Below are 27,496 nucleotides of genomic sequence, written 5' to 3'. Positions count from 1 at the left end.
AAATATTTATTGATCTATCACAGCGAGACACAAAGAGATGGGCAGGGCAGGGGGGGAAATGCTCTGAAGTACAGTGGCTCGAGGGGGGGATGGGGGATACAGTACTGCGTGGGGGGAGACCCAAGTTGGGGGGGAGATTCCTGCTGCCCCAGCCGGCACAGCCCCTCACACCCTGGGCTCGGGGCCCCTTCGTAGGGGTGTGTGTGGTGGGGCTGAGGCAGGGCACAGGCTGCCATGACAGGTTAACCGAGTTGATGGTGGGGGCGCCCAGCCAGCTAGTGGTGCCGGGCGGCCAAATGGGGACAAGGATGGACGGACGTATGGACAGACGGGCGGATGAATTCCACAAGAGCAAGAGGGCTATTCCCAAGGTGGGGAATCTTCTGATCTGAAAGTGCCCCAGACACGGGGAATCGCGATTGGTAGGGGAGAGGGGGCCAAAGGGGCCAAGAGACGGTGTGACCGAATCCAGCTTGAGGGTTTCGATGCTTGGGTACCAATTGGACCGCAGCCAGAGGTGGGTCCTGGTGGGCAGGGGGAGGTGAGACTGCCCAGGAAATGTCTGCACCATCTTCAGAGGAGCCCCAGGGAGAGGGTTCCCTACGGGGCTGCCCTTCCCTCCTCCCTCCCCGCAGGAAGAATGAGAGCACCAGCACGTAGCACCAAGTTCCCCTGGAGATGGAGAGTGTGTGTGGGGGGGGCTGCTGGGTGGGAAGGGGGTGGGGCAGGTGGCCCAGCCCACCCACCCCTCGCCTCTGAAGGAGGGGGCCTCCCGGGGCCCACTTGCCCACCACGCGCTCGTCTGCTTGCCCTGTGGATTTCCAAGGCCGCCCGGCCTGCCCTGTTCCCCGCCAGGGTGGGAACTGAGGAGGGAGCACGGGGTGGGGGTGGGGTCACAAGGGTTTACATTCTCCACCAAGCAGTAGCACCAACGTTGATGAGGTCGTGAGTCAGGGGTCCTGGGAGGCTCACTTTCTCTTCCGGCCACAGGATTTCCCCAGGCAGGCCCCAGCTGGGTGCGGGGAGACACACGCGACGGTCAGCCCTCGCCTACCGCACCCAGCTGCAAGCTGTTCTCACACCCACACCATCGCAGCGGGGAACAGAGTTTCCGAGAAGCTTCGGGAAGCCTGGCCGTGACCCCCCGGCCACTCTCTGCGCTGTTCCATTGTACAAACTCCCCTTGGGCAGGTGGGTGGCAGCGGGACGCCTGCCCTCGTGTGGGGAGGGTCTGACGGGTTAACCTTGTTTCCACTCATCAAGGCAGGTAGAAGGGCCTGATGCAAGCGCCTGCCTCTGCAGGGGCTAGATGTGACGCGTTACCGCCACCTGGGGGCAGCAAGCACCATCTCCCTCCCTCTCTCTCCCCCTCTCTGCCTCTGAATGAAGCTCACCCAGGGTGCTTGCCGGGAAAGAAAGCAGTGTGACAAGGCCACAAGCACCAGCTGGCGTCCGACTGAGAGCCGGGCACCCCGGACGAGGTCAGGCTGCTCTGCCTCTGCCTCTCCCTGGGCCTGGGCTGCTTCAGCTGCCCAGTGGGCAGCAGGTGGGGATGGGAGGGAACGTGCAGCCTGAGCCGGGCGCAGGGGCGGAGCTGGGGCCTCTGGGGGTCTCTTCTGGGCGTCGCTGGGAGGTGCCTTGGGGGTGGTGATCGGAGCCCTCCTCCCCCCACCGCCACGGGCCCGTGTGCATCTGGGAGCAAGGGGATGGCTCTGGGCTGGCTCCGCCCACCCTGCCGGGGCCGCCCCTTCAATCCCCTGGCTCTAGGGCTTCTCCATTCTCGCTCCTCTTCCCCTCCCGGTCCCTCTCTCCTCCTCATCCCTGCTCTTTCTCTTGGCCTTTGCCTGCAGGGGTGGGTGTAGGCGTCAGGGAGGCAGGGGCTGCCAGGCCTGGCCTGGATGAGCCTGGAGGGTCCTGGGCCCATTCTCAGCTCTGAGTGTCTGTGTTGGAGGTAGAAGGGGTGGGTAAGGTGTCCAGCTCCAACCCCCGTCTCCCCACCCCCTGCCAGGCCTCGATCCCTGGCTGATGGGCCCAGTCCCTCTGCCTCTGCTTCACCCCGCCTCCAACCCTCCGCCCCCCCCAACCCCCCCCCCCCACCTCCAGGGTCTGAGTCTACTCACCTTGGAATCCCAGGGCTCCCAGGGCCCCTCCATAGGGCTTGGGAGGTTTACCTGTGGAGGGAAGGTGGAATTTGGGGAGAAGGCCAGGCTTTCCCGCCTCTCCCAGACACCCCACCCCACCCATGCGCCTCCATCCTGTAGCAGCAGGTTCTGAAGGCCTCTCTGCCCCCAGCCCGACCCTTCTGTCCAGCCTCTCGTGCAGATGGCCTCCTGCCTGTGGAGGGCTCAGCAGCTCTGCGGTGCCCCCTCCGACCACAGTCAGACCCCGGCCACACTCCCCAGGGCCAGCCTCGCCCCAGCTGACAGGCTCCGGGCTCAGCCTCACCGACCACCTGAGTGAATGGGCCTTGTTCTTTGCCTACAGTTTCTTTCCTTTTCTATGGGACCTTGCCAAGCGTTCTGGTTAGACCCTAAGACCCGGGGTGACCCAGGTCCCCGGCTCACTCCTGGTGCCCAGTCAAGTGCTAGGCTGGGAGCCGCAGAAATCGGGGTCCCCACATCCCTACATCCCAGGGCTGACTTTTCAGCTTCTGTGATTCCCCTGGGCTCCCTCGAGCCCCGCACCAGAGGGCCATGGCTGCACTAGCCGCTCCCTCCACACGATCGACCCCGACCCTGAGAAGGAGCTCAGGGCCCTGCTTGAAACGGGGCCCCTTGTTCTTTTTTTTTTTTTTTGGCCCCTTGTTCTTATGGGAGACTCACCGCCAACTCCCAGGCCGCCGGCTCCGGCACCTGCAAGGCAAGGAGAGGGGCTGTGAGAGTGCCCGCCTCTGGGGAGCACGCCAAGCCCTCCTGGGCAGCCCGGGCCTCGCCTGAGAGGGGCCAAGTTCTGGGCTTGGATGTTGGAAGCCCTGGGCTCTGCCTCTGCCAGTGACTGTGTGACCCTGGTCGAGCCCCTGGCCCTCTCTGAACCTCAGTTTGCCTCATCTGAACGTGGTGCTTTGGAAAAGCTGATGCTCCCTGGCCTGGCACGGGAGGGAGAGAAGAAGGGGAGGCCCAGCTGTGTGCAATCTGAGGGCACGGGGTGCCCCCCGGGCCCTGGCTCAGCCCTTCTGAGCAGGAGATAAAGCAGGGGAGGAGGAAGGACAAGGCCCAGGTCAGAGGAGACTGGTCATACCTGGAAAAATAGGAGACAGTCCGAAGCCAGGCCTTGCTGCGACTCCTGCAGGAGGGGTTTGGGGTTGGCGTGGGGCAGCCTCCCACCTACTGCCTCTGCGCCTAGGATTGCCTCCTTCTGCTGCCCCTCTCCCCACTGCCAAAGCAGCCTTCTTAACAAAGCTGGTCTCCGCCTGGCATCCTGGCATGAGGCCCTGTGACCTCAGCTCGTCAGCCTGGAGTCTGAGGCCCACGTGTGCCCCCTGACCCTGAGGCCTGCCCCTCTGCCTACTCTCCTGGACTGTCCCCTCCACCCTCTCTCGTGCCCTGTGCTAGATGCAGCTCCGGAGTCCCCGCTGCTAGCCAGCCAGGCCTCCTCCAGAGCCGGGCAGAGCTGAGGATTTCACAGCAGAGGTGACCCCTACCTCCAATTGGGAATGGCCTGGTGGCTCCTAGGACACCTCCAAGGCCAGCGGCACCTGAGAAGAGGGCAGATGGGGGTCAGGGCAAGGCACAGTTTAAGGGGCCCTGAGCGTCCCCTCTGGGGTCTGGGGTCAGGGGTAGCCTGGATGAGCCTTCAGCGGTATTGAGAGCAGGACCGAGGCCTGCACTGGGGCAGGGACAGGGCAGCGGGGGTGGGGTATAAGCAGCCCGCAGGCCTGGGCAGAGCGGGGGCAGAGGGAGCAGCTTACCATATTTGGCTGCTTTAGCAGCTGCAGCTGGGGACACACCTGGGGAGATGGGGAGTGTGAGGGCACAGGAATCGCTCCTCCCTCCGCAAGTCATGTCCCCCTGCTGACCTGCTCACCCATCTGCCATCTGCCCACTGACTCATCCTTCCACCATCCCTCCACCCCGCCTTCATCCATCCATCTTTTAGGACATCCTTATGACGCTCCTACTGTGTGGCCAGTCTTGTGGAGCACACGGGGTAAGAGACTTCAGGCCGGGTCAGGTAGGGAGACACAATGATGGCCCGAAAGAGAGAGAGATGTTCACATAAGGTCCGCCGTGATGGCAGAGACTTTGGGAAAGTAATTTCCCTCCAAGCTTTGCTTTTCTTCTCTGTCCTCATGAACTCCCACTTGAGGGGGCTGGGTGAGTTGAAAGAGAAAGGGAGAGGATTGGGACATGCAAGGGGCAGCCCTCGCTAAGCCTGTTCAGGCCCCTCCAAATGCGACAGGAGCCCAGAGAAGGGGGTGGGGCTCACTCCGACCTTGTTTTGCTGAGGAAGTGGGGGTGGGGTCCAGGCAGAGAGGACAGCTTGAGCAAGCTATGGCCAGGTGGGGCAGAAAGTCTCTCTTTCCGTCTCTCACTCGGGAGCGTGTGCGCGCATGTCTCCCCCCCACAACACACACCCATTCACAGGCCATACACTCACTGATTCCCGGGTACCCGTTACCTCCAAGGCCCAAGGCCCCTGGGACAGCTCCCAGCCCTCCAATGCCCAGTCCTCCGACTCCGAGCCCACCAACTCCGAGCCCAGCAGGTACCCCCAGGCCTGTGGAGAGAGCTGTGCGTCAACCCCTACACGTGAGAGCAGCTGGTCTGTCCCTGTCTGTGGAGAGGTGGGGCCATCACCCCAGGACCCAGTGGAGCCTGAGCCCCCAGGACCTTGGAGGGCTAGTGGGCCCAGGAGGTGGGCGGGGCATCTGGGAGATGATGCCTTTGAGGGCCTTGGGGGCAGGTCAGGGAATATGTGCTCTAAGGAGCGTGGTCAGGGGCCCCCCGCCAAATGTTAGGGGCCTGGTGCCAGCCCCTGCCTCAAGCCCGTGCTCACCAAATTGGGCAGCTTTGGCGGCAGCTTTGGCGGCGGCAGCTGCGGCATCAGGTCCAACTCCTGGGGACAAAGAGGGAGCTCAGGGAGGGACTCTCCACGGGTCAGTTTCCCTCAATCCCCGGCCGGTCCTGGGGTTTCAGCTCACCTGCCACACCACCTGGGACGCCGACTCCAGCAAGATCTCCAACCCCTGGTGCTCCTGTGGAGAGAGGATGGAAAGTCAACCCTCCCATTTCTGAAGGATGGGGTCTCCTTGCCCCAGGGCCACTAGGCAAGTAGACAGGTGGCCAAGTCCATGTAACCCAGTGAAAAAAGCACTGGTCAGAAGTCCATTCCCAGACAGCCGATGGGTCAGGGCAGACCCCTTGAGCCTCAACCTGCCTGTCTCCTCTCCTTCCTCTCGGGCTGGTACTGGGAGCCACAGGTGGTCACCGTGGTGGCTGTGGCCACGAGCCACCCAGGGTAGAGGCCTAGTCTCAGGTCCTGACAGCCCTGGGTTGGGATTCTGGTTTCTCCACTCACCACAGCTGTCTCTGAGCCTCAGAGTTCCACCTCCATAAAGGAGATGATGATCCTTACCCTGTTCGCCGGTGCTTGAAGAGTGAAAGGCCCTCTGAGGGTGAACACCCTCTGAGTGTGAACAGCCTCTGAGTGTGAACCACTGTGCAGCACAGAGCTGCCAGGAGCAGCAGCAGCAGGAGTTAGAGTGGGCGCTTTAGGGGGACCCTCACCAGCAGTGCCATGCTTATTAGCCTGCTTATTGCTCCAGGCAGCAGGAAAGGTAGGTACTATTAGCCCCATTTTGCAGATGAGAAAACTGAGGCACAGCAGAGGTTAAGCAACGTGCTCAAGGTTTCATGGGCAGGAAATGACTTCAAAGCCAGAGCCCTTAACTGCTCTGTTTCCCTGGCAATGGCTGTTGAACTCAGGCCAGCAGAGCTGCCAGCAAGGAACAGGAGAGGGGCCCGTGGGTCACCAGGCCCGCCGAGGGTGGGGGCTGAGGAAGCTAGGATTTTCCGAGGTGGAACCTGCCCCCAAGTGGACCAGCCAGGCCTGGTTGGCAGTTCCCTGGCGGAGGCCCCGGCCCACATCCCAGGAGGCCGGGAATGTGGGGGGGGGGACACAGACAGCGTGGGTCTGGCCAGGCGGGGCTGCCTGAGTGCCAAGTTGTGGGGGGCAGGCAGGTCTGCCACGTCCTCATGGCTCGTGGCAGGCACAGTCATGCTGACAGGGAGGCGGGGGCCCAGATGAGGAGTCCTGGCTTTGCTGGGACAGCAGCTCGGGCCCCTCCCTGGCCTTAGGCCCCATGAAACTGTCAAGGCCTGAGGGACCTTAGGGACCACAGGCCTCACCAAGGTGGAACTGCCCCCAGCGGGGCTGGAAATGTAAAGGGGGGTTTTGGTTGTCCTGGGGCTGAAGGCATGCTAGGCATTTAGTGGGCGGGGGCCAGAGTCTGCTGAGCCGTCATTAATGTGTCCTAGAAACCGCCTTTTTCCATCCTGATGATCCCAGCCCTGCGCTGTAGGCTCCAGGCATTGGGCCCTGGCCCAGGAGGAGGGGAGACGGGTGACCAGGTGCTGCCAGGGATGGTGGGGCAGCAAGGGGACCAACCGTGGGGGGTGGTGTGTGGGATGCACTCACCGTACTTGGCGGCTTTAGCTGCGGCCAGGGCTCCAGGTACTGGGGAAAAGGGCAAAAGCAAAAGTGGGGTGGTCAGCAGCTGAGCTCTGTGCCTGGGGGTTCTGCTTCCTCCAGGGAGCCCTCATTGATTTCCTCAGCCTTCTTTGCTTCTCTCAAAGCCCTGAAGCTGTGGCTCTGTAGCCAGGAGCTCACCCGGCCAGGTACAGAGCTCCAGTATCTAACCGTGCCTCTACCAGTCCGGTCTGGGGGTGCTGGAGGGCTGAGCTGTGCCTCCTCCTTCCATCTGTCCCTTCTCGTCTCCTCTAGGCCCAGCGTGGTCTGCCTGACGCTGGACATAGAGCAGGCTCAGTAACTAGTAGATGAAGAGCTAGAGTTCCTAGTGGCCCCCTTGCCACAGCACACTGCTGAAGGGGAGCCAGACTGGTCCACCCAATCGCACTGACCCCAGGGACCTCTGGCCTCCTTCCTTGGGTGGTGGGCTTCTTCTCAATTTGGAGCCCTGGCATCCTTCCAATGAGGAGATGGCAACTCTGAAATCGGGCAGAAGGGGCCCCCTTTTCCTGGCCTGCCCCCATCTGTCACCCCAGTTGTTTCTAACTGCTCAGGAGAACCTAATGGGGAATTTATTATGTGCCTCTGAATGAAGGGGACGTGCCGGGAGGAGAGGTCTCTCCACTCTGAGGTCAGGGGGTGTTTCTGTTCAGCCCCTAGAAGGCCCCTCATCTGCACCTGCCCCAAATCCAGGCACACCAGCACCAACTCCAAGTCCAGGAACGCCAACACCAACTCCAAGTCCAGGAACGCCGGCACCAACTCCAAATCCAGGAACGCCGGCAGGAAGCCCAGCGGCAGCCCCTGGGGGAGATGCGGAGTGGGGTGGTGACAGCGGGCACGGAACAAGCCCTTTTGGGGGTGTCCCACCCAGGAAACTGAGTCAGGCCCCAAGGGAAGGGGCCCACACCTGTGCGGGGGCCTCCGCCCCCTTAATCTGCCCTCGACGCTGCCACCACAATGGTCTTCCTAAAATTTTCATTGACACCAAGTCCAGCCCTCCCCAGGCCGACTTTCAGGGCCACACACTCTGGACACCACTGCCCTTTTCAGCCTAAGCTTCTGTTCCTCCCTCTCGGATGAACTCATTTGATTCTCCTAACAAGCCTCGGTGGCAGGTGCCAACAGTACCCACGTGGGAGGACAGGAAACTCAGAGGTCACTCAGCTAGTGTGTGGCCCAGGACTTGAACCCGGGTCTCCCTCATGCCAAATCTGTACTTCCAATCCCTCTGTCTGCTGCCCTGGGGGCCTCACGAGGCTGCAGGGCGGGCCTGAAAGGCTGCATGTCCTGGGGCCCAGCTCAGGCTTGGGTCACACCCGGCCAGGCCTGGGCTTGTGGGGTGAGGAGAGAAGGCAGGCAGAGCACTCACGGAGCTGGGCTTTGGCAGCCGCTTTAGCAGCGGGTTTGGCTGCAGCCGGGGCCCCTGCTCCTGGGGGGAGAGAGACGGGGTCAAGGATGGTACCCGTGGAGGATTCAGAGGCCCCTCAGGCCCACGTACTCAACCAGCTTACCTATGACACCGCCAGGGACAAGGCCAAGGCCAGGACCCACACCGACACCGGGACCCACGCCAACACCAGGAGCTAACCCTGCAAGAGAGAGAAGAGCTAGTCCTTAACCAAGTCCTGAGCAAGAAGGGCAGGAGCTGATGGAAGGAGCACTGGGCTGGGGGTCAGGAGCCCTGGGTCCTTGTCCTAGCCAGGCACAGACTTGCTGTGTGACCTTGGACAAGTTACTGTCCCGTGATGGGCCTCAGCTTCTTCATCCCTAATATGAGGTCTATGCAGGATCAGGAGTTCTTAACCTTTGGAGTTACAAGGGCCCCTTTGAGACTCCCGAGGGTGATGGAGGCACACGTGTAATAAAGGGATCTCTGCAAGACAGGCAGGCCTGGCCTCAAAGCTCAGCTCGGCCACCATTTAGCTGTGTGACTGTGGGCAAGCTACTTAAGCGCTTGAGACTCAGTTTCCACATCTGTGAAATGGACATCACAGCACCAATCTCATAAGGCTGGTGTAAGGATTACCTCAGCAAACGGTAGTTTTACAAAAGGGAGCTGTTTGTCATATGTGAGTTTGGGGGTCGGCAGTCCTGAAGTTACGCTTTCTCTGACATGTAGAACCTCCCCACCCTGCCCTGCCTGGGCCCTGGGCCTGGCCTACAGCTGGGCTCTAAAGTGAGTGCTTCGCGGCGCCATATTCAGGCAGGTGTGGCAGCCTGGGGCTGCCGGGGTGGCCCTCAGGTGAAGCAGGAGATGGAGAACCTTGTCAGGGAGCAAGAACACTGCGGTTGCTCAGGGTGGGTGGGCGCCCAGAGGAGCCCAGCATTTGTTCCAGAAGTGGGGCAGGGCCCCAGCTGGCCTGGAAGGCGGCAGGGGCTCTGGGAAGGGTAGGCGGTGGTCCTGGGGGGCTCGCCAGCACCTGTTCTCGCTTTGCCTTCCTAATCAGAAGCTTCACCCACACCCCTCAAAGCGGTCAGATGGGCCAAAAGCTGTGAGGAAGGCCCATGCCCACAAAGTGACAGCCTGGGGAGGGAGGTGCTGCCAGACCCCAAAGCGGGGACACGAGAGAGCAGTGCCCCAGGGCGAGGGTTCCAGGCAGCGTTGGCAGGGGGGACTCTTACCAAACTGGGCTGCTTTGGCGGCTGCTTTGGCGGCTGCAGCTGCTGGGATCCCAACCCCTGGAGAGGTGAAGAATGGGGACTGGGCAGTGGTCCCCAGCACCCCTCCCCCCCTCCCCAACTCCCCACGGTGGAAAGGCTTCTCAGAGACCACCTCTGCGGAGCTGTCCCCTCTCCCAGGAGACCCAGTGTGAGACAGGCTCGCTCTGAGAGGGAACACCGGCCGCTCTGGGCACATCCTTTCCTGAGAAGCAGCTCTGCAGCCGTGGCCTTCTGGCTCCGCCCGTGGTGGAGGGCAGCCCCAGGCTGTGACTGGTAGAGCCCTACCTCCTCTCCTAAACCTCAGTCTAAAAGATTTCTGGAGCTTCTGCTGAAGGTGACGTTAATTTTTTAAAAATCCCAATCATGCCTGTATTCAAAACTATTGGAGGAATTGGCTCATTTATTGCAGGGAAACTCAAAAGGGGAATTTCCTCCCAGAAAGAACAAGAAATGTAGAAGAGAAATCTTCTGGTGGGAAAAAAACAACCAAGGAAGGTTGTAACTTAATCTCATTGTAATTCTTAATCTTCTCCCTTTGGAGAAAGAGTGCAGGGGGAACAAAGGCTGACAAAGGCCTTCCCACCTGGGCAGAAACCAGAAAGGCCCCCAACCCCAGCAGAGCAGAGTTCTGCTGCCCCTCAGGCTGGCATCTTGAGTGTCCCTGGGGCAGGGAGGGGACTTGCCAGGCTCCCTCAGTAATCTGGAATCCCATGGAGGGCTCTTCCCTCCCAACTACGGGAAATTGCTTTCTCTCTACCCCTGTCTCTGGGCTCAGTCTTGCCCTCTGCAAAATGGTACACTGGACCTAGGTCAACTCCAGGGCCCCTTCTATAAGCCGAAAGCATGTCTGGGCTGGGGACACAGCTCACCTGGCACCCCTGCAACGCCTGGCACACCTGGTATTGCTCCTGCAGCACCGGGCACCAGTCCTCCCAGGGCTCCTGCAGCACCTGGAGGGGCACGCGCATCAGCTCTGCCCTCGAAGCGCCCCCTTCTTGGGGGAGCAGGGGGTAGAGGTGGGGGTTCATAAGGCTGTGTATGGGCACCTTTAACTCGCTGGTTTGGCGGTGGGGTTGATAAGCCAGGCGCCAAAGAGCCTAACGGTAGGCAGCTGAAAAGGGCAGAAAAGTTCACTGTGGCTTTGGGAGATGGAGCCGGGGCTTCCGACCTTGACCCAGGCCATTTCAGCCCCGGAGGCCCGGAGGCCCAAGTGTGAGGTTGCTCTGCCCTCATGCTGGAGAACTGCTCTGAGCTGGGAGCCTGGGCCCTGCAGGAGAGCAGGGCTGTGGTGGGGAGGAGGCGAGGGCATGGCCCTGGGCGTGGGGACAGGCAGGGCTGGGGCACTTACCGATCTTGGCTGCCTTGGCGGCGGCGGCTGCCTGAGCTTCAGCTACAAGGAAGCAAGAAAGAAAGAGACTCAGAAACCTTGCTGGGTCCCAGCCGGGCTGTGCCGACAGCGCTCCTGCCCCAGAGGCACCAGAGGCCCTCCCTGCGTTCTCCCCCAGCTCCTCCCTGAGCGTGAAGCCCAGTCTACCCTCCCCCACCCCCACCCCCACAGGCCTGCGGAAGACAACCCCCTGCCCCCATTCCACCCCTTCTCCCGTTGCCCCGCATGGAACTAAGGCTCACGGGAAAGGGCAGCTCCAGGAACACCTCCGACTCCGACACCAAGGCCAGGAAAGCCGCCAGCACCAACGCCGAAAGTGGGAATGCCTCCAACGCCCACTCCACCTCTGACCCCTGCAGAGAGAAGAGGACCAAGTGGAAAAGGATCTCAGTGAAGAGCCTGGGGAGGGCTCTGGGGGATGCTGGACCGGGGAAGAGGATGTAAGCCTCCCCTAGATCTGGTCCACGATGGACAGAAAACCATGGGATACCTGGACCCCCTACCAGCTTCCTCCCTACTGACACCCCCAGCCCCCCTCTTCTCTGAGCACTTGGGGAAGGACCTCTTTGCTGGTGATGGAAAGACCGTGCACAGGCCCCCCATCCCCAGCCAGGCTTGGGCTCCTCTGAGAGGGTCCTGGCCAGAGCAAGGAGGGTCAGGGACACCGTCTCCGCTGCGAATGCCACAGTGGGGCTCTCCCAGCACTAGGTCCCTGGGCCTCATGGTGGGAGACAACGGGGGACTCATCATCCTGGGGCCCAACAGATCCAAGTCCAAGCTCTGCCAGCGACTTGCTGTTGACCCTGGGCAAGTCACTCCCCTGCTCTGGGCTGTACAATGGGAAACAGGGGGTGAGGCTCCTTCAGTTCTGGCAAGTAAAGGCCAGAACGGGGTGGGGCAGAGCTATGAGCACAGCACTCACCGTATTTGGCTGCTTTGGCTGCTGCTTTAGCAGCTGCAGCTGGTGACACCGCCCCTGGAAAGATCAAGGGAAACACAAATGCTCAGGAGAGAATGGAGCAGGGACGCTCAGTATATACAACCCTCTGTCCACCCATCTGTCTTTCAGTCCATCCATTTACTCACGCGTATCTCCATCAACCCAGCTGTCCATCTGGCTACCCAGCCACCCATTCATCCACCTGCTGATCTTCCTATGTCTGTCCATTTTTCTATCTTTGGACCTCAAACTACCCACTCAACCACTTATCTCTCTGTCCACCCACACATGCATTTATCCATCCATTTATCCACCCATCTGTCTATCTATCCATTTATCTAAATATCTAACCAACCATCCATTTTGATTTTTTTGGCCACGCCCCACGGGATGTAGGAGCTTAGTTTCCTGATCAGGGACCAAACCCATGCCCCTTGCATTGGGAGTGTGGAGTTTTAACCACTGGACCACCAGGGAAATCCCCCACCCATTTTGTATTTGCCCTCTACCCACCCATTCATCTGCTCATCCACCCACGTGCTTATCCATCCATCCATCCATCCATCCATCCATCCATCCATCCATCCATCCTGCTAACCACTTATCTTGTCCCCCACCTGTCTACCCATCCCTCTTTTCATTTACCCATTTATCTCACCGTCCACCATTTTACCCATCTATCTATCCATCCATGTAACCACCCATCCTTGTATCTGTCCATTCATCCACCCACCACCCACTATCTCATCCATCAATTTGTCCACTCATCCACATGGCCATTCACTTACCTCCCCAGCTGTCCATCTGCCCATCCATCCATCCATCTCCCCATCCATCCATCCATCCATCCATCCGTCTACCTACCCACCCATCTATCCACCATTTACTGAACACATGTTCGGCTAAGGGCTGGGAACACAGAGATGAAAAAGACATGGTTCCTGCCCCCGGGAGCACAATGACAGCCAAAAGGTGACCTGAAGAAGATGATGCTGGCAGTAGTTAATTAGGAGGTGGTTTTATCCCAAGGGAGAGAAGATGACCAAGGGTATGGAGAGAAGAGGATAGAGGGGTGAGGTGTTAGGGAGAATCCAAAAATCTCAGCAATAGTTTCAACCTCTCTCTCTCTCTCTCTCTCTCTCTCTCTCTCTCTCTCTCTCACACACACACACACACACACACACACACGGCCAAACTCACCTGCTCCACCCACAATGTCCGGGCCCCCAATACCTGGGACTCCAACGCCTGGGACTCCAACGCCTGGGACTCCAACACCTGGGACCCCAACACCTGGGACTCCAACACCTGGGATTCCAACACCTGGGACTCCAACACCTGGGACTCCAACACCTGGGACTCCAACACCAGGGACCCCAACACCAGGGACCCCAACACCAGGGACTCCAACTCCTGGGACGAAGCCAGGCCCACCAGGCACTAAGCCTCCGGGAGCTCCTGTGGAAGGAAAGGATTGTTCTGGCCTGGACCCTGTGGGAACCTCAGAGGGCCTCCAGGCTCTGGGGGGCTTCGGGAGTGGCAGGTCCTGAGTGCAGGATCCCAGGTGGGCTGGCACTTCCTCTGCAGGATCCAAGTCACCTGAGAGAAGGGGAGCGAACCGAGGGAACCCCGACAGCTCTGAGGGTTTGGACCTGTGGTTGGGAAGAGCACGGTCTGCATCTAAAGCAGAGTCGGGATGCTCCACCGGGCACCCAGGCAGGTGGTGCAGCAGCTGTGGGCGGCCCTGGGGGTAAAGTGGGAGGAGCCAGGTGCTCCACAGGGTCCCTGCCTTCTGCTGGGTCAGTCGTGGAGAGCACTGGAGACAGTCTCCCAGGCAGAGTGGCTAGAACGGGCAGAGGCAAGGAGGCATGACAATGACACCTGGGGAGGGACGCTGCCCCACACGGACAAAGACAAAGTCTATCCAGCCTTACAGGCCTGGGGTCTCCAAGGCCCAGGCGGAGTCCAGGCCTGGCCGGAACCCTGGCCCTGTGCTCTCTGGGGACACTCACCATATTTGGCTGCTTTGGCGGCGGCGGCGGCGGCAGCAGCAGCATCCGGAGCTCCGACCCCTGGAGAGACAGCCACGGAGGGTGAGGCCCTCTCCCCACGGCCTTCTCAAGGACACCCCCAGCCCCTGCTGGAACAGGCACTACCTGCAATGCCTCCAATGCCAGGAATCGCGCCGGGCACGCCAGGAATGCCACCAACTCCAACACCAACGCCAGGGAGAACTCCGGCTCCTGCAGCCCCTGTTCAGAGGGGGACACTGGAGAGGTGGCTCCCAAGGGCCCCTCCTGAAGCCAGGCAGGACGCTATCTGGATGCTGGTGTTTTCACCAGTGCAATCTCCTCTGGGCATGAGGCCCAGGCATCTCCGGCTGGGCTTGCTTGGGAAGGCCCCCACCCCACGGTTCCTTGACTCACCCCCAAAGTGTCCATTTCAACACCCTCATTAAGGGACTTGTATGTTTTCAGACAAATCCCATCCTAATCACTGCCACATCCTGAGAAACCACAAGCGGCTGCTCCCCAGGCCAGAGGGGCCCCTGCAAGAATGTTCAAGGCTTTCTCTCCCTGTGTTCTGAAGACGCAGCCAAGTTTGTAATCCAAGGGCCTGGCCGCCCAGCTCTGGCAGCCCCTCGCTGCCCCCATCTCCGGCTCCCCATCTCCGGCTCCCACATTCCAGCCACCTCTCCAGCCTTGGGGGCCCGGAGGGAGGGCCTGTGGGGCCTCCGTGGGGCAGGCCTCCAGCTCAGTGCTTCCCTCCACATTCTCGCCCTCTTGGGCTGGTGGGCAGGCATCTTCCATCCATCGTAGCTACAGGAGGAGCTCCCCTGGGACTGGGGATGAAGGTGAAGACGTCACCCCCCGTGATCTGATGCTAAATTGGGGAATCACCTAGGGGAGGGGCAGATGCCCCCTCTACCCACCACACGGGCATAGAGAAGGCCAGGCCACGTCTACTCGCCAAGGGATCATGGGCTTGAGGAACTAGTTAAAAGTTTTATAGTACATATTAAATTGATGATAAACTATTAAATTGTTTAAACGCTCATACACGTACCACCTAAAATTACCATCCTAACCACCACTGTACCCATTCCCACTGCCTGCTCCTTCCTATTTAACCACATGGCAAACTCCAACTATATTTTAAGGCCTGAATCAAATGTCATTTTCTCTGGGAACACTTCCTGATTATCCCCAGGTAGAAATAATGTCCCCTTCTTCTTGACTTCCACAACAGTGGCTACATTCTCCAGCAGAGCTCTTATCTGTTCCTGGTCTCTGAAATGGGTGGAGGGATGGAGGGAGGGACAGAAGGAGGGAGGGGATGGATGGATGGATGGACAGGTGGGTGGATGGACGGATGGGTGGATGGATGGGTGGGTGGATGGGTAGATGGATGGATAGAGAGATGAATGGGTGGATGGATGGAGGGAGGGATGGATTCATGGATGGATGGCAGGAGGGAGGAACAGAAGAAGGGAGGGATGGGTGGATGGATGAAAAGATGGATGGATGGGTGGATGGAGGGATGGAGGAATGGAGGAATGGTGGGTGGAGTGAATGGATGGATGGAAAGAAGAATGAATGAATGGATGGAAGGAGGGAGGAATGGGTGGTGTTGAAAAAGTTGGATAAATGGGGGTGGGGAGGGAGAGGCCACCTTGGTTAGTTATCTGTGAGGCAGGCTCTCATGGAGAGGAGAGATAATAGGGATGGAGAGGTTGGGGGTCCGGCAGCCAGTGGCAGGGACTCCACGCGTACTCACCAAGCTTTGCTGCTGCTTTAGCTGCTGCTGCTGCTGCTGCAGCCTGTGTGCCAACCCCTGGGGGAGAGGAAGGAGAGAGGCTCTGGAACGCGTGCCCCTGCACCTCCAGAGGCCACCTGTTCCAACACCAAGAGAACCAACTGGTTCCCATCTGGATGTGGATGTGGGGCTTCACAGCAAGCCGAGGCTAAGGGAGCTGCCCCATCCAGAATCCTTCTCCAGGCTCAAGGCAGGGTCTGGATGTGGGGTGGGTGGCCTACTTTCTGGAGCCTGGGTGATGAGTGCCCCTGTGGCTGGCAGTGGGGGGAGCCTCTCCTCACCTGTCCCCGTCGGGTACCCAGCCTTGCCTGCAGCACCTGCCACCCCTCCAGGTCCGTAGCCTGCGAAACGAGAGGCTCAGTGGGCATCCATGCGGATCTCACTGTGGCTGCCCGCTCCCCTGCCCTTCAAGGGCCAGGCCACCCAGAGTCTCTACCTGTCACCCAGACAGAGTTGAATACAGACGTGTGTGGGATAGTTATTCCCATTTTACAGATGAAGACACTGAGGCTCAGAGAAAAACTGGTCCTCCCAAGGCTGGTGAGACGTGTAAGGGCTAGGACTGAGACCCAGGCTGTGTGAGTCCCAGTTCCACGTCCCCTCCTTAGGGAACTCCCATGCTGAGACACCCCCGCCACCACCACCAGCTGGTGCTCTCCTAGCCCTGGGCTGGGGCTGCAGCTCCGCAGCCAGAAAGACCCAGAAGCCCACCAGTCTAAGAGGGCCTTACCATAGGGCAGTTTCCCAGTGCTGTAGGGCAGTCCATAGCCACCTGAGGAGACGGAGCGCAGGCTCAGGGGCTGCCCCACGGCGGCCCCATGCCTCACTGGGCCCCCACTGCCTGGGTAGACAGACCTATTCCCACAGGTGCAGAGGCCTGAGACCTCCCCCCCTCCACCAGGGTCCCGAGCTGCTCGCAGAGGCCCTCAGGAGAGCAGAGGCCTTGGTGGAGGAGGGAGAGGGCACCCCTGCACCTGGGCACGATGGGACACCCATTCTTCCGCCAATCCAGGCCCTGCCCTGGTCCTAGAGACTGAGTATCTTCCTTACTCTTCTTCCCAGCAGGAAACAGCTCATCCTGTGAGCTGATTGCTAGAGTAGGGGTGGGTTGATGTCAGAGGGGTCTTTCCAATGAATGGCGTTTCTTGCCAATAACACACGTGTTCTCCCACCTGGGCGACGGGGCTCTGTGCATGTGCGTGGACGCGTGTGCGTGGTTGTGCACGGGAGTGAGACCAACAGCTGCAGGGTGGCTCCTCCCCACCCCCCCCCCGCCCCGCCCCGCTTTCTTTTGCTGGCGACCATAAATGGGCTTTAATACCAGGTTTCCTGATCACCCCCCCATCCACCCCAAGACACAGGTGACCAAAGAAGTCCCCTCTCAAGCTGGCTTCCCAACAGGGAGGCCCGGCGAGTGGTGTCTCTCGAATCTTCCTCTGCCTTACCTGGCAGCTTGGGTGCCTTGATGGGGTACCCCAGCGGGACTCCAGGCTGCTGACCTCCAAAGGGTCCAACTCCTGTGGGGACAAGGGAGGAAAATCAGGTCCCAGCCAGGTGGGCCAGCGGCCCCTGCGAAATCCCTAGCCTCACGCGCCACTTTCTGCTCAGACAGAATGAGCTCCCACAGCTTCCGGAATCCGGAAACCATCTTGCCTAGAGGGCCTTCCTGCCTCTCCGTCATCGCTTAGCTGAGCCACCCCCAGCGATGGGCCACTTCCTTCTGGAAGCTGCAGGACACTCTCCCCCCAGGGCTTGGGCCACACTCAGGGTCTGCAGCCTCTGCAGTATTTGGCACAGACTGCTGGGCTCTCTGGGCTCATCTGGGCTGCCAGGCAGAGGGTGGGGGCAGGGGAAGCAGGCCTGTGCCTGATGTCCCTCTGCACTGAAGCCAGTCCAAGGCCTGGAGCTGTAGGCGCGCCCAGCCCCTCCCAGGGCAGGGTCCCTGCCTGGCTGGCCACCCTGCTGGCCTGCCCACCCACCTTGGTGTGCGGGAGCCCAGCCCTGCCTTACCTGGGATTCCAGCAAAAGCTCCGCCTCCATCTGCAGTGACAGGGAACCGTCACTGCAGCCCTGCCACTGTGGGCACGGGGCACCCAGGTGCCAATGGCAGCCCGGAGGGGTGGGCTGGGTCGTGCCGTGGCCAGTTCTGCCCAGACCTCCCATCTCACGCTGCCCTTACACACACTCAGGGATTTCTGAGACACGTGCCACCCACCTCGGCCAGCTGAGCCCAGGGTCCCCGCCCCCTCAACCCAGGACAGAGGGGACTGAGGGTGAACGGAGATTTCCACCAGGGGTCCCCAGCCCAGCTGGCCACATACCTGGGGCCTTGGCCTTGACTCCTGCTCCAGTGGGAACCCCAGGGAGTACCCCTATACCTGGGAACCGAGCTCCTGAGGGGGCAAAGAGGGGGCTGGCAGTGAGGGCGAGAAGCCCGGCCTGGAAGGTCCAGCCTGGCACCGCGCCCCCCTCGGTGACACAACTGGTATCCTTCTGCGCTGACTGTCAGCTACTGGCATGGCTCACGGGGTGGGGGCAGGGCCTCTTGGGTGGTGACTTTTCTTCCCCAAGGTTAGAAGTTTTAATCCTCTTTCCTAGCCGTGTGCTTCTGTGCTTCTGTTGGCCTGTCTCTAAACCGGAGTTACTTCCCATCACCCTGCCCACCCTCATCGGGGAAGGCAGACCATAGAAGCCTGCCAGAAGTGGGAAGAGCCTGCAGGTCAGGGAGGGCTATGCCCTTCCGGGGCTCTCGCTGGATGTCATTCACAACCAAACACAAAGCAGTCATCTGCTCTGGCCGGGAGGTCCCCATCTGCCAGTGTCCAGCACTGCCACCTCTCCTGTCTCCCCGGGGCTGGGCCACCGTGGCAGGGAGGGGCCGAGGGAGGGACACTCTGCCAGCAAACCCCGCAGGGCAGCCCAAGTCTGGGCTTTTGGGGGAATTCACGAGGTCACATGTTGGGTGGGGTGGCCGGGCCCTGGCGGGGAAAGGAGGTTGAGAGGGCAGCTCCGAGGGTCTCCTGCAGGGCGGACGCGCTGGGCGGGCCCCCGGTGACTCATGGCTTTTGGGAAACAGCTGGCCGCACTGGGGACTGTCCTCAGGGGCCCACTGCGGGCTGTGATGATGGTCTGGGTCTGGGCCTGGGTTCAGGGCTTTGGGAGGCTGGGGAAAGCTCGCTGATCTTCGCAGGGGAAAGACAACCAGAGATCTTATGCCTGTAGCCTGAGCTTCGATGCTTAGGGAGACAATGGCAGCAGGACCCAAGCTCTCTGGTGGCCACGGCTTGGAGGGAGGTGGGGGGCCACTGGGGGGCCTGCCAGGGGCCACTCTCCTTGCTATACGGTCCCCTTTTCCTTCTTGTTCTCACCTGCGCCTGGGAGCACTCCACCTGGGTATACACCTGGGAGCCCCACACCTGTGGCCAAAAGAAGGCGTGTGAGCAGCCGCCCAGCCTCCAGGAGCCCCTCCTGGCCATTCCCGCTGTGGCAGCTCCAGGGCTCCTGAGCCAGGCACCTGGGTGCCTGGCGGGAACAGCCAGAGATACGTGTGTGGTGGCTGCAGCCCTCCTCCCACGAGTTCCGGAACTCATCTGCAAACCCTCTGTGCGTGGATTTGTCCCGTCTCCTAGAGCCTGTTTACATGGCCGGCCCAGCCCACCTCTGGGCTAACAGCTTCCAGATGTTCCTTCCCTGCTGTGTGGACTCAGGCAGCCTTTTGTTTAACCTGAAGTCACTTCCTCAAGGGCTTGGTGCAGGGGAACGAGCACCAGATGGGAAGCCAGCACCCCTCAGGCTCCCCCCAGCTCTGCTGCGACCGGGCGGGCCCTTCAGCATGACTCCCTATTCGAACCTCAGCGTTCCCATCTGTCACCTGAATGCCTGCCACAGAGCCTGTCTCTGAGGTCTTCTCCAAGGTCCTGGAAGAAGGGCCCGGAAGGTAGGCGGGGTCCCTTGCCCTTATTTCAGCCGTGACACCATGCTCTGTGCCTGGTGATTCCGCCTGCCCTGCTGCAGCCAGGCCCTGCCCTTCCTGCCCCAGGAGCCTTAGAGGCTCTTGCCCCTCCCTGACCTCTGCCCTCCAGCCTCAGGGACGCCATCCACACTGACCTGGCACCTTCCCAGGCTTCGCTCCAGCTGCAACTCCTGCTCCGAGCTGAGGCACCACTGCACCTGGTAGGGAAGGGGCCACGTCAGGGTGCGCTCCCCCCAACCCCCCCACCGCGGCCTTCACCGGGGCCTCCCAGGTCTCATCTCCACACCTGCAGGCACTCCCAAGCCACCGACACCGAGGCCGCCAAGCCCAGCAGCACCTACAGAGGCAGGAGTGGGAGACGAGAGTCACTCCAGGAAGAGTCTAAGGCAGGAGGGCCCCGGGCGGACGTCCGGCCCTGCCACCACTTCACTTTGAGATTCAGGCTCAGCTGGCTGCCTCCTCACACCCCCAGCAGATTGGAGCTGAGGCTCCTGTCTGCCTGCCCCCCAGGAAAGGTTCTTTGCAAAGTGGAGAGCCTGCGGAGGCCAGAGGGCTTATGGCGTGTCCCAAAGGGTAACACTCACCAGCCTTGGCAGCGGCTTTATAGGCTGCAGCAGCGCCAGCGGGGCCGCCGGGCACCAGACCTCCTGGGAATGCGGCTGCAGGAAAGGCCCCGAGCCCTGCGGAGAGGAGGATAGGGTGACGTTCTGCCCCCAGCCCTGCCCTGGCCCACCCTGCCCATGAGGTACATTTGAGGCTCTTCTACTCTGTGCAAAGCAGTGACTACTGCTCCCAGGGCTGGGTTCAATGTCAGAGGGCAGTACGGACTAGGCTGCTCCGATCAGCCTGACAAACTGCAGGGATCTTTCGGGGTCAAACTTCCACACCGCCCTCCTCTGGAAAACCTTCCCGAAGCCCCGCTGAGTTGGGTGACTCCTTTGGATTCCTGGGTCTGCTTCCTTCCAGCTCTCATCGCTATGTGATACTAGCACCCAGGGCCCAGCTGTGATTCCCTTGTGCCCTGGCTAGCTGCTCTGAAGAGGTGGTCTCAGCATCACCACTTATACCAGTGCCCAGGACAGGCCTGGTCTGCATCCTTGTACCCCTCAACTGCCCTCCATACCAGGCAGATGCCCTGGGCTTGGCTCTGGCCCCCAGAGGGGCATCTTGTCTGGGTGTCAACACTAACCTGCCCCTAGGCCAGCGCCTGCGAGCGCTCCAACACCTGCAGGGAGAAGAAGACAGAGCCAGATGAAGGGCTGGTGTGGGGCATTGTTACTGGGCCCGGGGTGGGAAGGGTCTTGTGGAGTAGGGTCAGGAACCTGGTGACGCTGTGGTCGGCGTGTGGCCGCTCAGGCCCCTAAGCTGGACACAAGCCTATGGTACTCTGGGGCCACTCCTGATAAAACAGCAGCCACCGTTCAGCAACCAGCCGCTACGTGCCGTGTGGACGCGACTGCGCTGACCCCCTACAACAAGCCCTGATTGGACCTCACTTCTCTCAGAAGGCCTGCCAGCAAACGGGGACCAACAGGGCTTTCTGTGAGGGCTGGAGCAGAGCAGAAGCTGCCAGCAAGACCGCACCCGGGCCAGGCCCTGCCCCGCTCCCACATGAGCCCCACCCCAGGCCTCTCTTCTGCTTCCTTGCAGGGGTCCCCTAGCTCAGCCCACGCCCTCTCCCCTGTATCTGGAGCCCCTTTTGTCCATCCACCTAGCCTGCCCTATAGTCCGGGAGCCTCCTTGCCTGCAGACAGATGCTAAAATGTTTATGAAAAGCCAAATGGGTCCCTCTGGCTCTCTCCTTCCCACATCTGGGCTCCATCTCTCCTTTACCCCCTCCAGGAGACATTCCACAGCTTTGGCCAGGACCGATGGGCAATCAGGTTGGAGTTCACAACTGTGCCGGGTTTGTTTCCAATTATGTGAGAATCTCTCCCACAAGAGCCAGTCCTGGCCACCAGGGTCCCAAGCTCAGGGGCGGCCTCTCTGAGGACCAACCTGAAACATGCAGGACTGCTGAACTCTGAAGGGTCCGCCTGGCTTTCACCGGGTATGGTCCCCCACCCCCATTTCCTACTTATGTGAGCTGGCCCGTCTGAAACTCAGCCAGCACCTCTGTCAGATGGGCCTCTGACTCCGGCCCGCCTCCCTTCCGGGCAGGTATGGTGGATGCTAGCTGGGCCTGGGGTGTGCCTGGGTTCACGTCCCAGCACTGCAGGCCCTGCCCCTCCCAGCTCTGTCAAGGCTTTCTCTCAAGCCAGGCCTGTTTCCTGAGCTCCAAGAGGGCAGCGGACACACTCCTGCCTTTCCTGACCACAGAGGGGCTGGGAGAAGACGATGGGTACGGAACAGGAAGTGAGAAGAGGCTGGGTGGGTGGGGTGGAGGCAGCCCCTCTGCAGACATCTGTCCTCTTCCCATGCTCCCCCACAGCCGTCTGGTCCCAGGGCTGTCCGGTAGCACGACCAGCCCCATCCCTGCTTGTCCTCCTTCCTGGGGACTCCCCTGGCCCAAATGCCCCAAGGAGTCCAGCCCCTGGAAAGGAGGAGAGGGGGCGAGGAGCTGACCATGGTTGGGAGCCCAGGGTCCTGGTTTACCCAACCTTCTCCTTCCCTGGAGTCAAGAGAGATTTGGGTTCAAATTCTGCTGCCCCAAGCTAGTCCTTGCATAAAAGAGCAAGTCACTTCACCTCTCTAAGACTCAGTTTCTTCACTTACAAAATGGCAGCATGTCCCCGACCTTTCTGGGACCAGAGGGCTTGTGAGCAGAGAGCACGTAGTGTCTATAGCCTGCCAGGGTGACTGGTGGGTGGTCCCCCTGCTCCTTCTTGTCCTCTCGGGTGGGTGACTGGCCTCCGGCCGGTATTGGGGCTGTGGGTGGGGCCGACTCCCAGCTGCCTGGTCCCCCACTGAGAGCCCAGGCAGGGCCAGCCCGCCAAGCCCACGTGGAGCAGCTGCCAGGCCACCCACCCTCTACTCGCCAAGGGATTAGTTGTTCCCAAGCATGACACGTGCTGCCTGTACCCAGTTCCATACCGCCGGGGCAGGCCCGGACGTCCCTGGCTGCCCGGATGGGGAGCTGCCCTGTAGGGGGGGGCCACTGTGGCCCTGTCCAGGCCTTTGTAGCCCAGAGTCCTAAGGCTGAAAGGTGACCTCAGGGAGGTCATGGAGTCCAGCCCCTTTTCATCAGCAGATGCCCTGACTTTCTTCTCCGTCTACACCTTCACCCCGAGCCGGAAGTTCTTTTGGATGTCTACACTAAATCTTTCGTTAATAAAAGCTTCACGTTATCAACTGCAACTGTGTGCAGTTTTCTCAGTCTCCTCTTTGGCGTTTCATCACAACCTGCCACGTGTCCCCTGCTGCCAATGGGATCAACCAACTCCTGCTCTAGCTCTGCCGTCACAACCTCCACCATCTGGGTCTTCGCAGCTAAGCACGCGATCCTAATTCCACACCTTTGTTTATCTAGCCTTACCCTGTTCTCTCTCTACCATCAAAGACCCTGTTAAGATCACTCACCCCTCCGAGAAGACAGGAAACAGGTTCTGGTGGGATAAGCAGTGAATCCAGAGGGCTCCCAGACTTGCAGACCCCTACAGACCCCAGCAAACCACTCGCCCAGGCCTCCGGCCCTCCTGTGTCTTTCTCGCCTGGCCCCAGCCCTGGAGTTTCACAACCCAGATGGGCTTGCAGGGAAGGGGAATCTGGGTCTCGTAGATTCATCTGCACTTGAATCATTGAACGTGGGGATTTCGTAAGAGCTGTTGGACATGCAAACTGTCCTGGAGTCTCGGGCTTCAGAGCCAAGGAGACATGGAGCGGGGACGGGGGTGCCAAGGCTACATGTGGAGCATCTCACGCTGATAGGGCCATCAGTCCAGACAGAGACGCCCTTTCCTCCACCTGTTCCTTATCCACCAGGCATTCCTGGAGGAGGAACCCTCCCTCCCTCTTTCCTGGGGGTGTGTTCTCTGGAGCTGATGGTGGACCACAGTGGCAGCTCTGAGTCCCATGGGCAAGGCCAGGACAGATCTGGCCACATCTTCTTACTGGAAAATTCCATGGTCTGGACACAGCTGGAAGGGCTTGGGATCAGGAAGGAAGCTCATCTGGGGCCAGGGTCAGGGTGCAGCCCAGGGTTAGGTTCAGGGCTTGGTCTGGGGTCAAGATGCAGCCTGGGGTCAGGATAAGGGCTCAGATTGTCATGAAGGCCAGGGATATCTAGGATCTTGGCCCTAAGAGAGGGTTTGGTTTGGGGTCAGGGACCATTCAGGCAGAGTCTGGGGCCCACCATCTGTGTCTGAGCTCCAGAGTGACATTCACAGGCTTGGTGGCCACTGGAACATCCATTCCTACCTTTGACCCCAGCACTAGGGCTGTTTCTGAGGCCCTATGTGGAGGGGAGCCAGGCACACAGGCACTGGCAGGGTAGGTGCCAGACACCCCTCATCCAGGGAGGGCAGCAAGCTGCCTCTAGCCTCCTGACCCTGGAAGCCCTGGAGCATGGGCCCAGCCTGCTCATAGCGGGGGCTGACCGAGGGTGAGGGATTGCTGTCACCACCACCTCCCTCCCTCTTCCCATCCATAGGCTGCATTCATGGCTCTGCGGACTTTTGCCTCCCCTGTCCCCCAGCCCTTGCTCAGTGCTCTGAGTCTTACCTGGCTTGGGTGGTTTGCCTCCAGGGCCCAGTGCTGCAGAGGGAAGAGATGGTGGTAAATGGGGAGTCCCAGCCCACCTGCCCTACCACGTAGGTCCCCAGGGCACTGTGGGGTCTCACTGTGGGGTCAGGAATGGTCCTCCCCTGTGCACAGGGAGCTGCTGGGGAGCCCAGCTCTAGCCCTGATTTGGGGTTACCCTGTCTCACACTGTTTCCCAGCCTATGAAGGGGATGATGATTCCTGCTCAGCTGGCTTTGCAGGGATATTCCTGAGGATCAAAAGAAATATGAAAGAAGGCACGGCCACCAGGGAAAGAGGCCCGGGGTGGAGAGGGGCTTAGGGGGCCTGTGGGTTCTAGTTCTTAGACAAGTGCCTCCTCACTGGTTGCTCAGTCTGTGAAACAAGGGGCCCCTTAATGCCTGGGCTTTCTGAGGTTCTGAGGTCTGAGGACGTGTGTGGACTAGAGTGAGACCCAGATCCCATCAGTGAGGAACCAAGGTTTGGTACCTGAGCTCACCTCCTCCTCCCAGACCTCCGAGACCAGCCCCAGTGTTGGGGGGGGGTGGGCGGAGAGAGAGAGGAAGAACCATCAGTGCCCCGGCCAGGAAGCCATCTATTGACCCATGGTCAAATCCATCTCTGCCTCGCCACGTGACCTCGGGCAAGCCTTGACCTCGGTGAGCCTCCATTTCCTCATCTATCTCATCGGGTAAACAGCCCTGTGCCCGCGTGTGCCCGAGAGTGTGCTGGTAGCTGCCCTCACTTCCACGTCAGCTCTGAATACTCAAACACTTCGTTAAGTATGGAAAATATTAGTTTTGATTTTTCAATTGACTTTAAAACAGTATGCCTTTTTCTAAATTAAAAGAAAATATGCACCCGCCCCCCCCATGCCACTGAGTTAACATTCTGCCCATTCTCTTTTTGAGGGGGGCCCTCAACCTCCATCTGCACCCAGTCCTTGCTTTTGAATTGTTTTTACTTGAAAATCACTTCACCATTTTGCCTGACAGCATATTCATACTTTTTAGTAGTTGCATAATATAAGTTTACTCCATCACACCCTCAAGTCAGGTGGGTTTCTTGTTTTGCATTTTTGCGAGTAACGTTCCTATGAACCTTGGAGCAGATGGTTCTTTTTCTCTTCTTTTCAATTATTTCCTTTGAATGGGTTTCCAAGAGTAGGGTTAATGGTTCAAAGACTGTAAACAGCAAGGATCGGTGAGGCGGCCACTTTCCTACAGTCTCTCAAGCATTGAGTTTCATCTTTCAGAAAATTTATGCTCTTAATAGTTGTAAAAGAGCATCACGTAAACTGCTTTTTAAAATAGGAGTGACTTGTGGGTCCTCTGTGGTGGGTGTGCCAATGTTCCTCCCTTCTGCAGTGTCAAAATATGCATCTCTTGCGAATGTAATCACCATCCGTCTTACTGGGGGCGTGTGAAAATTTCACGTACATTACCTGGGAAGAAGCCGCCTCCAGGAATTCCACCAGGAATAGCCCCTGGGACCCCTGGAAAGAAGTAGGTAGAGTCATCCATTAGCCAGGGTGAATAAAAAGCACACTAACGACAGACAAGCATGATGGTGACAATGCTGTATGCCTCCAAAGTAATTCATGACGACCAAGCAAACAATGTTTACAAAGCATTTTCTCATTCACACTTCTCAAAATGGCCTGGTGAGGTTGGACGGGGAGGGATTATTATCTTCATTTGAACAGATGTGAAGTCAGGCTCGGAGAGGTTAAGGGAGGTGCCGGGGGGTCACACAGCTGGAAAGAGATGGAGCCTGGATTCAAAGCCAAGCCGCTCCTCTGAGTGTATCGGTTCACACCGCGTTACCTGGAGAGGGCCTGGCGTGGGGCTGGGGCTGGGCACCTTTTGCTGGGCAGCTAAGCCTCTCCAGCCCTGAGCGGAACAGGCAGGGGCCAGAGTTGTGGGAGGACAGGCCGGGCTGCGACAGCAAGCGCTAAGGAAATGCGGCTGCTGCCAGCAAAAGTGCAGTCATTCCCACACTGATAGGACGTGAGGTCAGCGTGCTCAGCCACCGGGCAGCCGTGGTTGGGTGGGGCTCTGGCTGTCTGACACAGAGCTGTCTAAGGAGGCGCCGGGGCCTAGGGGGGGACACCATGAATGAGCAAAGTGAATAGTTTCCTAAGGAAAAGCTAATTCACTGGCCAGGCCAGGGGCCGTCTGCCCAGCCCAGATCACGAGTTCAGTCCCCACAGAGCAGTGAAGCTCTCACTGGGGAACACAGTGATGCCGGGGGCCCCAGACCCAGCCTGCGTGTAGTCATGGCAACAGACAATCCCATTGCAGACCAGACCCTGACTCCACCACCACAGAATGGCCTCAGCCTTGACAAGCCGCCTTGCCGGTGCCCCAGCACCACCCTGCTGAAAAGGGCATGGACGGGGCTGGGGGACAGTGTCAGGCAGCTCTGCCGTGTGCCCAGCAGACATCTGGCCTCTGCGGCCTGGCTGTGCCGCACAGCTCGGCCTGTTTGCCCCAAGGGCCTGTCAGCCTCAGCCACGGCCCAGCAGGGTGGAGCATGCCAAGCTGTCAAGGCCACCCCCTGCCAAAGCCCCGGCGCCACCCCCCCCCCCCACCATCCCACCCCGGGCCTGAGGCCCCCCAGGCACTGCAGTCCAGGCCTGGAGTGTCTAAGCAATCTGCTCAGAGCCTCGGGGGCTCAGAGCGGTGGCCCTAGGAGGCTGGGCCTGCTGGGAATGAGCGCCTGGGCCCTGTCATCGTCTGCCAAGTACACACATGGGCCGCCCCGGGCCTTTGATGCCTTCCCTGGCTCTGGTCTCCAGCTCCGAGCTCTGAGCTCTGTCTCTTCTGTGCCTTTCCCTGTTGTGCTCCAAGCCTTCCTCTGCCTCGGCCTCTGTCCCTCCTCCCGCACCCCCGACATCCCCTTCTTTCCCCTCTGCTCTCTGGCTCCAGAGCAGACTGCGGGAACGATGTGGTGGGTGGAGAGAGCAAGAGGCTGAGGACCCAACTGGCCACTAATCCTGGCTGTGCCTCTTCTTACCAACTGTGTGACCTCGGGTAAGTCACTTAACCTCTCTGAACCTCGGTTTCCTTTGTAGCAACGTGGGGCTGATGACTGCTGCCTTGCCACGTTGTTGCAAGTTGTCAAAGACTTCAAGAGACCTCTCCTACCCTGGGCCTGGCACTAGGTAATTGCTCAAAAAAAAAAAAAAAAAAAAAAAGGTGACACTTTATTTCTACTTCACTGCATAGTACATGGCCTGAGGCCAGGTATACAGTAGGTGTTCAATAACGGATGGGTAAATTAGGTGGAGGGGAGGCAAGGAGGTTGCCTGTGGGTCTGGTCTGACCTGTTCCATCCCCAACCAGCCTAA

At 59.8% G+C, this 27,496-nt stretch overlaps 1 protein-coding gene across 15 annotated transcripts in view; it reads right to left on the bottom strand.

Moving 5' to 3' along the window:
* Positions 1 to 838: 838 nt before the first annotated feature.
* The window catches only part of ELN (elastin), a 31,030-nt gene continuing 4,372 nt past the window's right edge, over positions 839 to 27,496 (bottom strand). Inside the window, exons 2-34 of one of the 15 annotated variants that reach the window (XM_057750744.1) lie at positions 25,589 to 25,639; positions 24,127 to 24,159; positions 20,657 to 20,692; positions 20,052 to 20,147; positions 19,754 to 19,804; positions 19,602 to 19,664; positions 18,863 to 18,910; positions 17,816 to 17,887; positions 16,940 to 17,011; positions 16,225 to 16,266; positions 15,776 to 15,835; positions 15,456 to 15,512; positions 13,835 to 13,930; positions 13,691 to 13,750; positions 12,912 to 13,136; positions 11,661 to 11,714; positions 10,981 to 11,091; positions 10,700 to 10,741; positions 10,221 to 10,301; positions 9,313 to 9,369; positions 8,202 to 8,279; positions 8,060 to 8,119; positions 7,363 to 7,491; positions 6,637 to 6,678; positions 5,141 to 5,194; positions 4,996 to 5,055; positions 4,618 to 4,716; positions 3,908 to 3,946; positions 3,641 to 3,694; positions 3,238 to 3,282; positions 2,823 to 2,852; positions 2,121 to 2,171; positions 839 to 1,012 (exon numbers count right to left, since the gene is read on the bottom strand). In XM_057750744.1, the coding sequence (XP_057606727.1) occupies positions 969 to 1,012; positions 2,121 to 2,171; positions 2,823 to 2,852; positions 3,238 to 3,282; positions 3,641 to 3,694; positions 3,908 to 3,946; positions 4,618 to 4,716; positions 4,996 to 5,055; positions 5,141 to 5,194; positions 6,637 to 6,678; positions 7,363 to 7,491; positions 8,060 to 8,119; positions 8,202 to 8,279; positions 9,313 to 9,369; positions 10,221 to 10,301; positions 10,700 to 10,741; positions 10,981 to 11,091; positions 11,661 to 11,714; positions 12,912 to 13,136; positions 13,691 to 13,750; positions 13,835 to 13,930; positions 15,456 to 15,512; positions 15,776 to 15,835; positions 16,225 to 16,266; positions 16,940 to 17,011; positions 17,816 to 17,887; positions 18,863 to 18,910; positions 19,602 to 19,664; positions 19,754 to 19,804; positions 20,052 to 20,147; positions 20,657 to 20,692; positions 24,127 to 24,159; positions 25,589 to 25,639 (2,192 nt within the window). In that variant the 3' untranslated portion in view covers positions 839 to 968. The remainder of the gene's footprint in view (positions 1,013 to 2,120; positions 2,172 to 2,822; positions 2,853 to 3,237; positions 3,283 to 3,640; positions 3,695 to 3,907; positions 3,947 to 4,617; positions 4,717 to 4,995; positions 5,056 to 5,140; positions 5,195 to 6,636; positions 6,679 to 7,362; positions 7,492 to 8,059; positions 8,120 to 8,201; positions 8,280 to 9,312; positions 9,370 to 10,220; positions 10,302 to 10,699; positions 10,742 to 10,980; positions 11,092 to 11,660; positions 11,715 to 12,911; positions 13,137 to 13,690; positions 13,751 to 13,834; positions 13,931 to 15,455; positions 15,513 to 15,775; positions 15,836 to 16,224; positions 16,267 to 16,939; positions 17,012 to 17,815; positions 17,888 to 18,862; positions 18,911 to 19,601; positions 19,665 to 19,753; positions 19,805 to 20,051; positions 20,148 to 20,656; positions 20,693 to 24,126; positions 24,160 to 25,588; positions 25,640 to 27,496) is intronic. The other 14 variants (XM_057750745.1, XM_057750747.1, XM_057750749.1 and 11 more) reach the window with 14 other exon arrangements.

Source organism: Hippopotamus amphibius, chromosome 9 (genome assembly GCF_030028045.1).
Source record: "Hippopotamus amphibius kiboko isolate mHipAmp2 chromosome 9, mHipAmp2.hap2, whole genome shotgun sequence".
In the NCBI taxonomy this organism is placed as follows: Eukaryota; Metazoa; Chordata; class Mammalia; order Artiodactyla; family Hippopotamidae; genus Hippopotamus; species Hippopotamus amphibius.
This window is presented reverse-complemented; position numbering and strand designations above follow the sequence as displayed.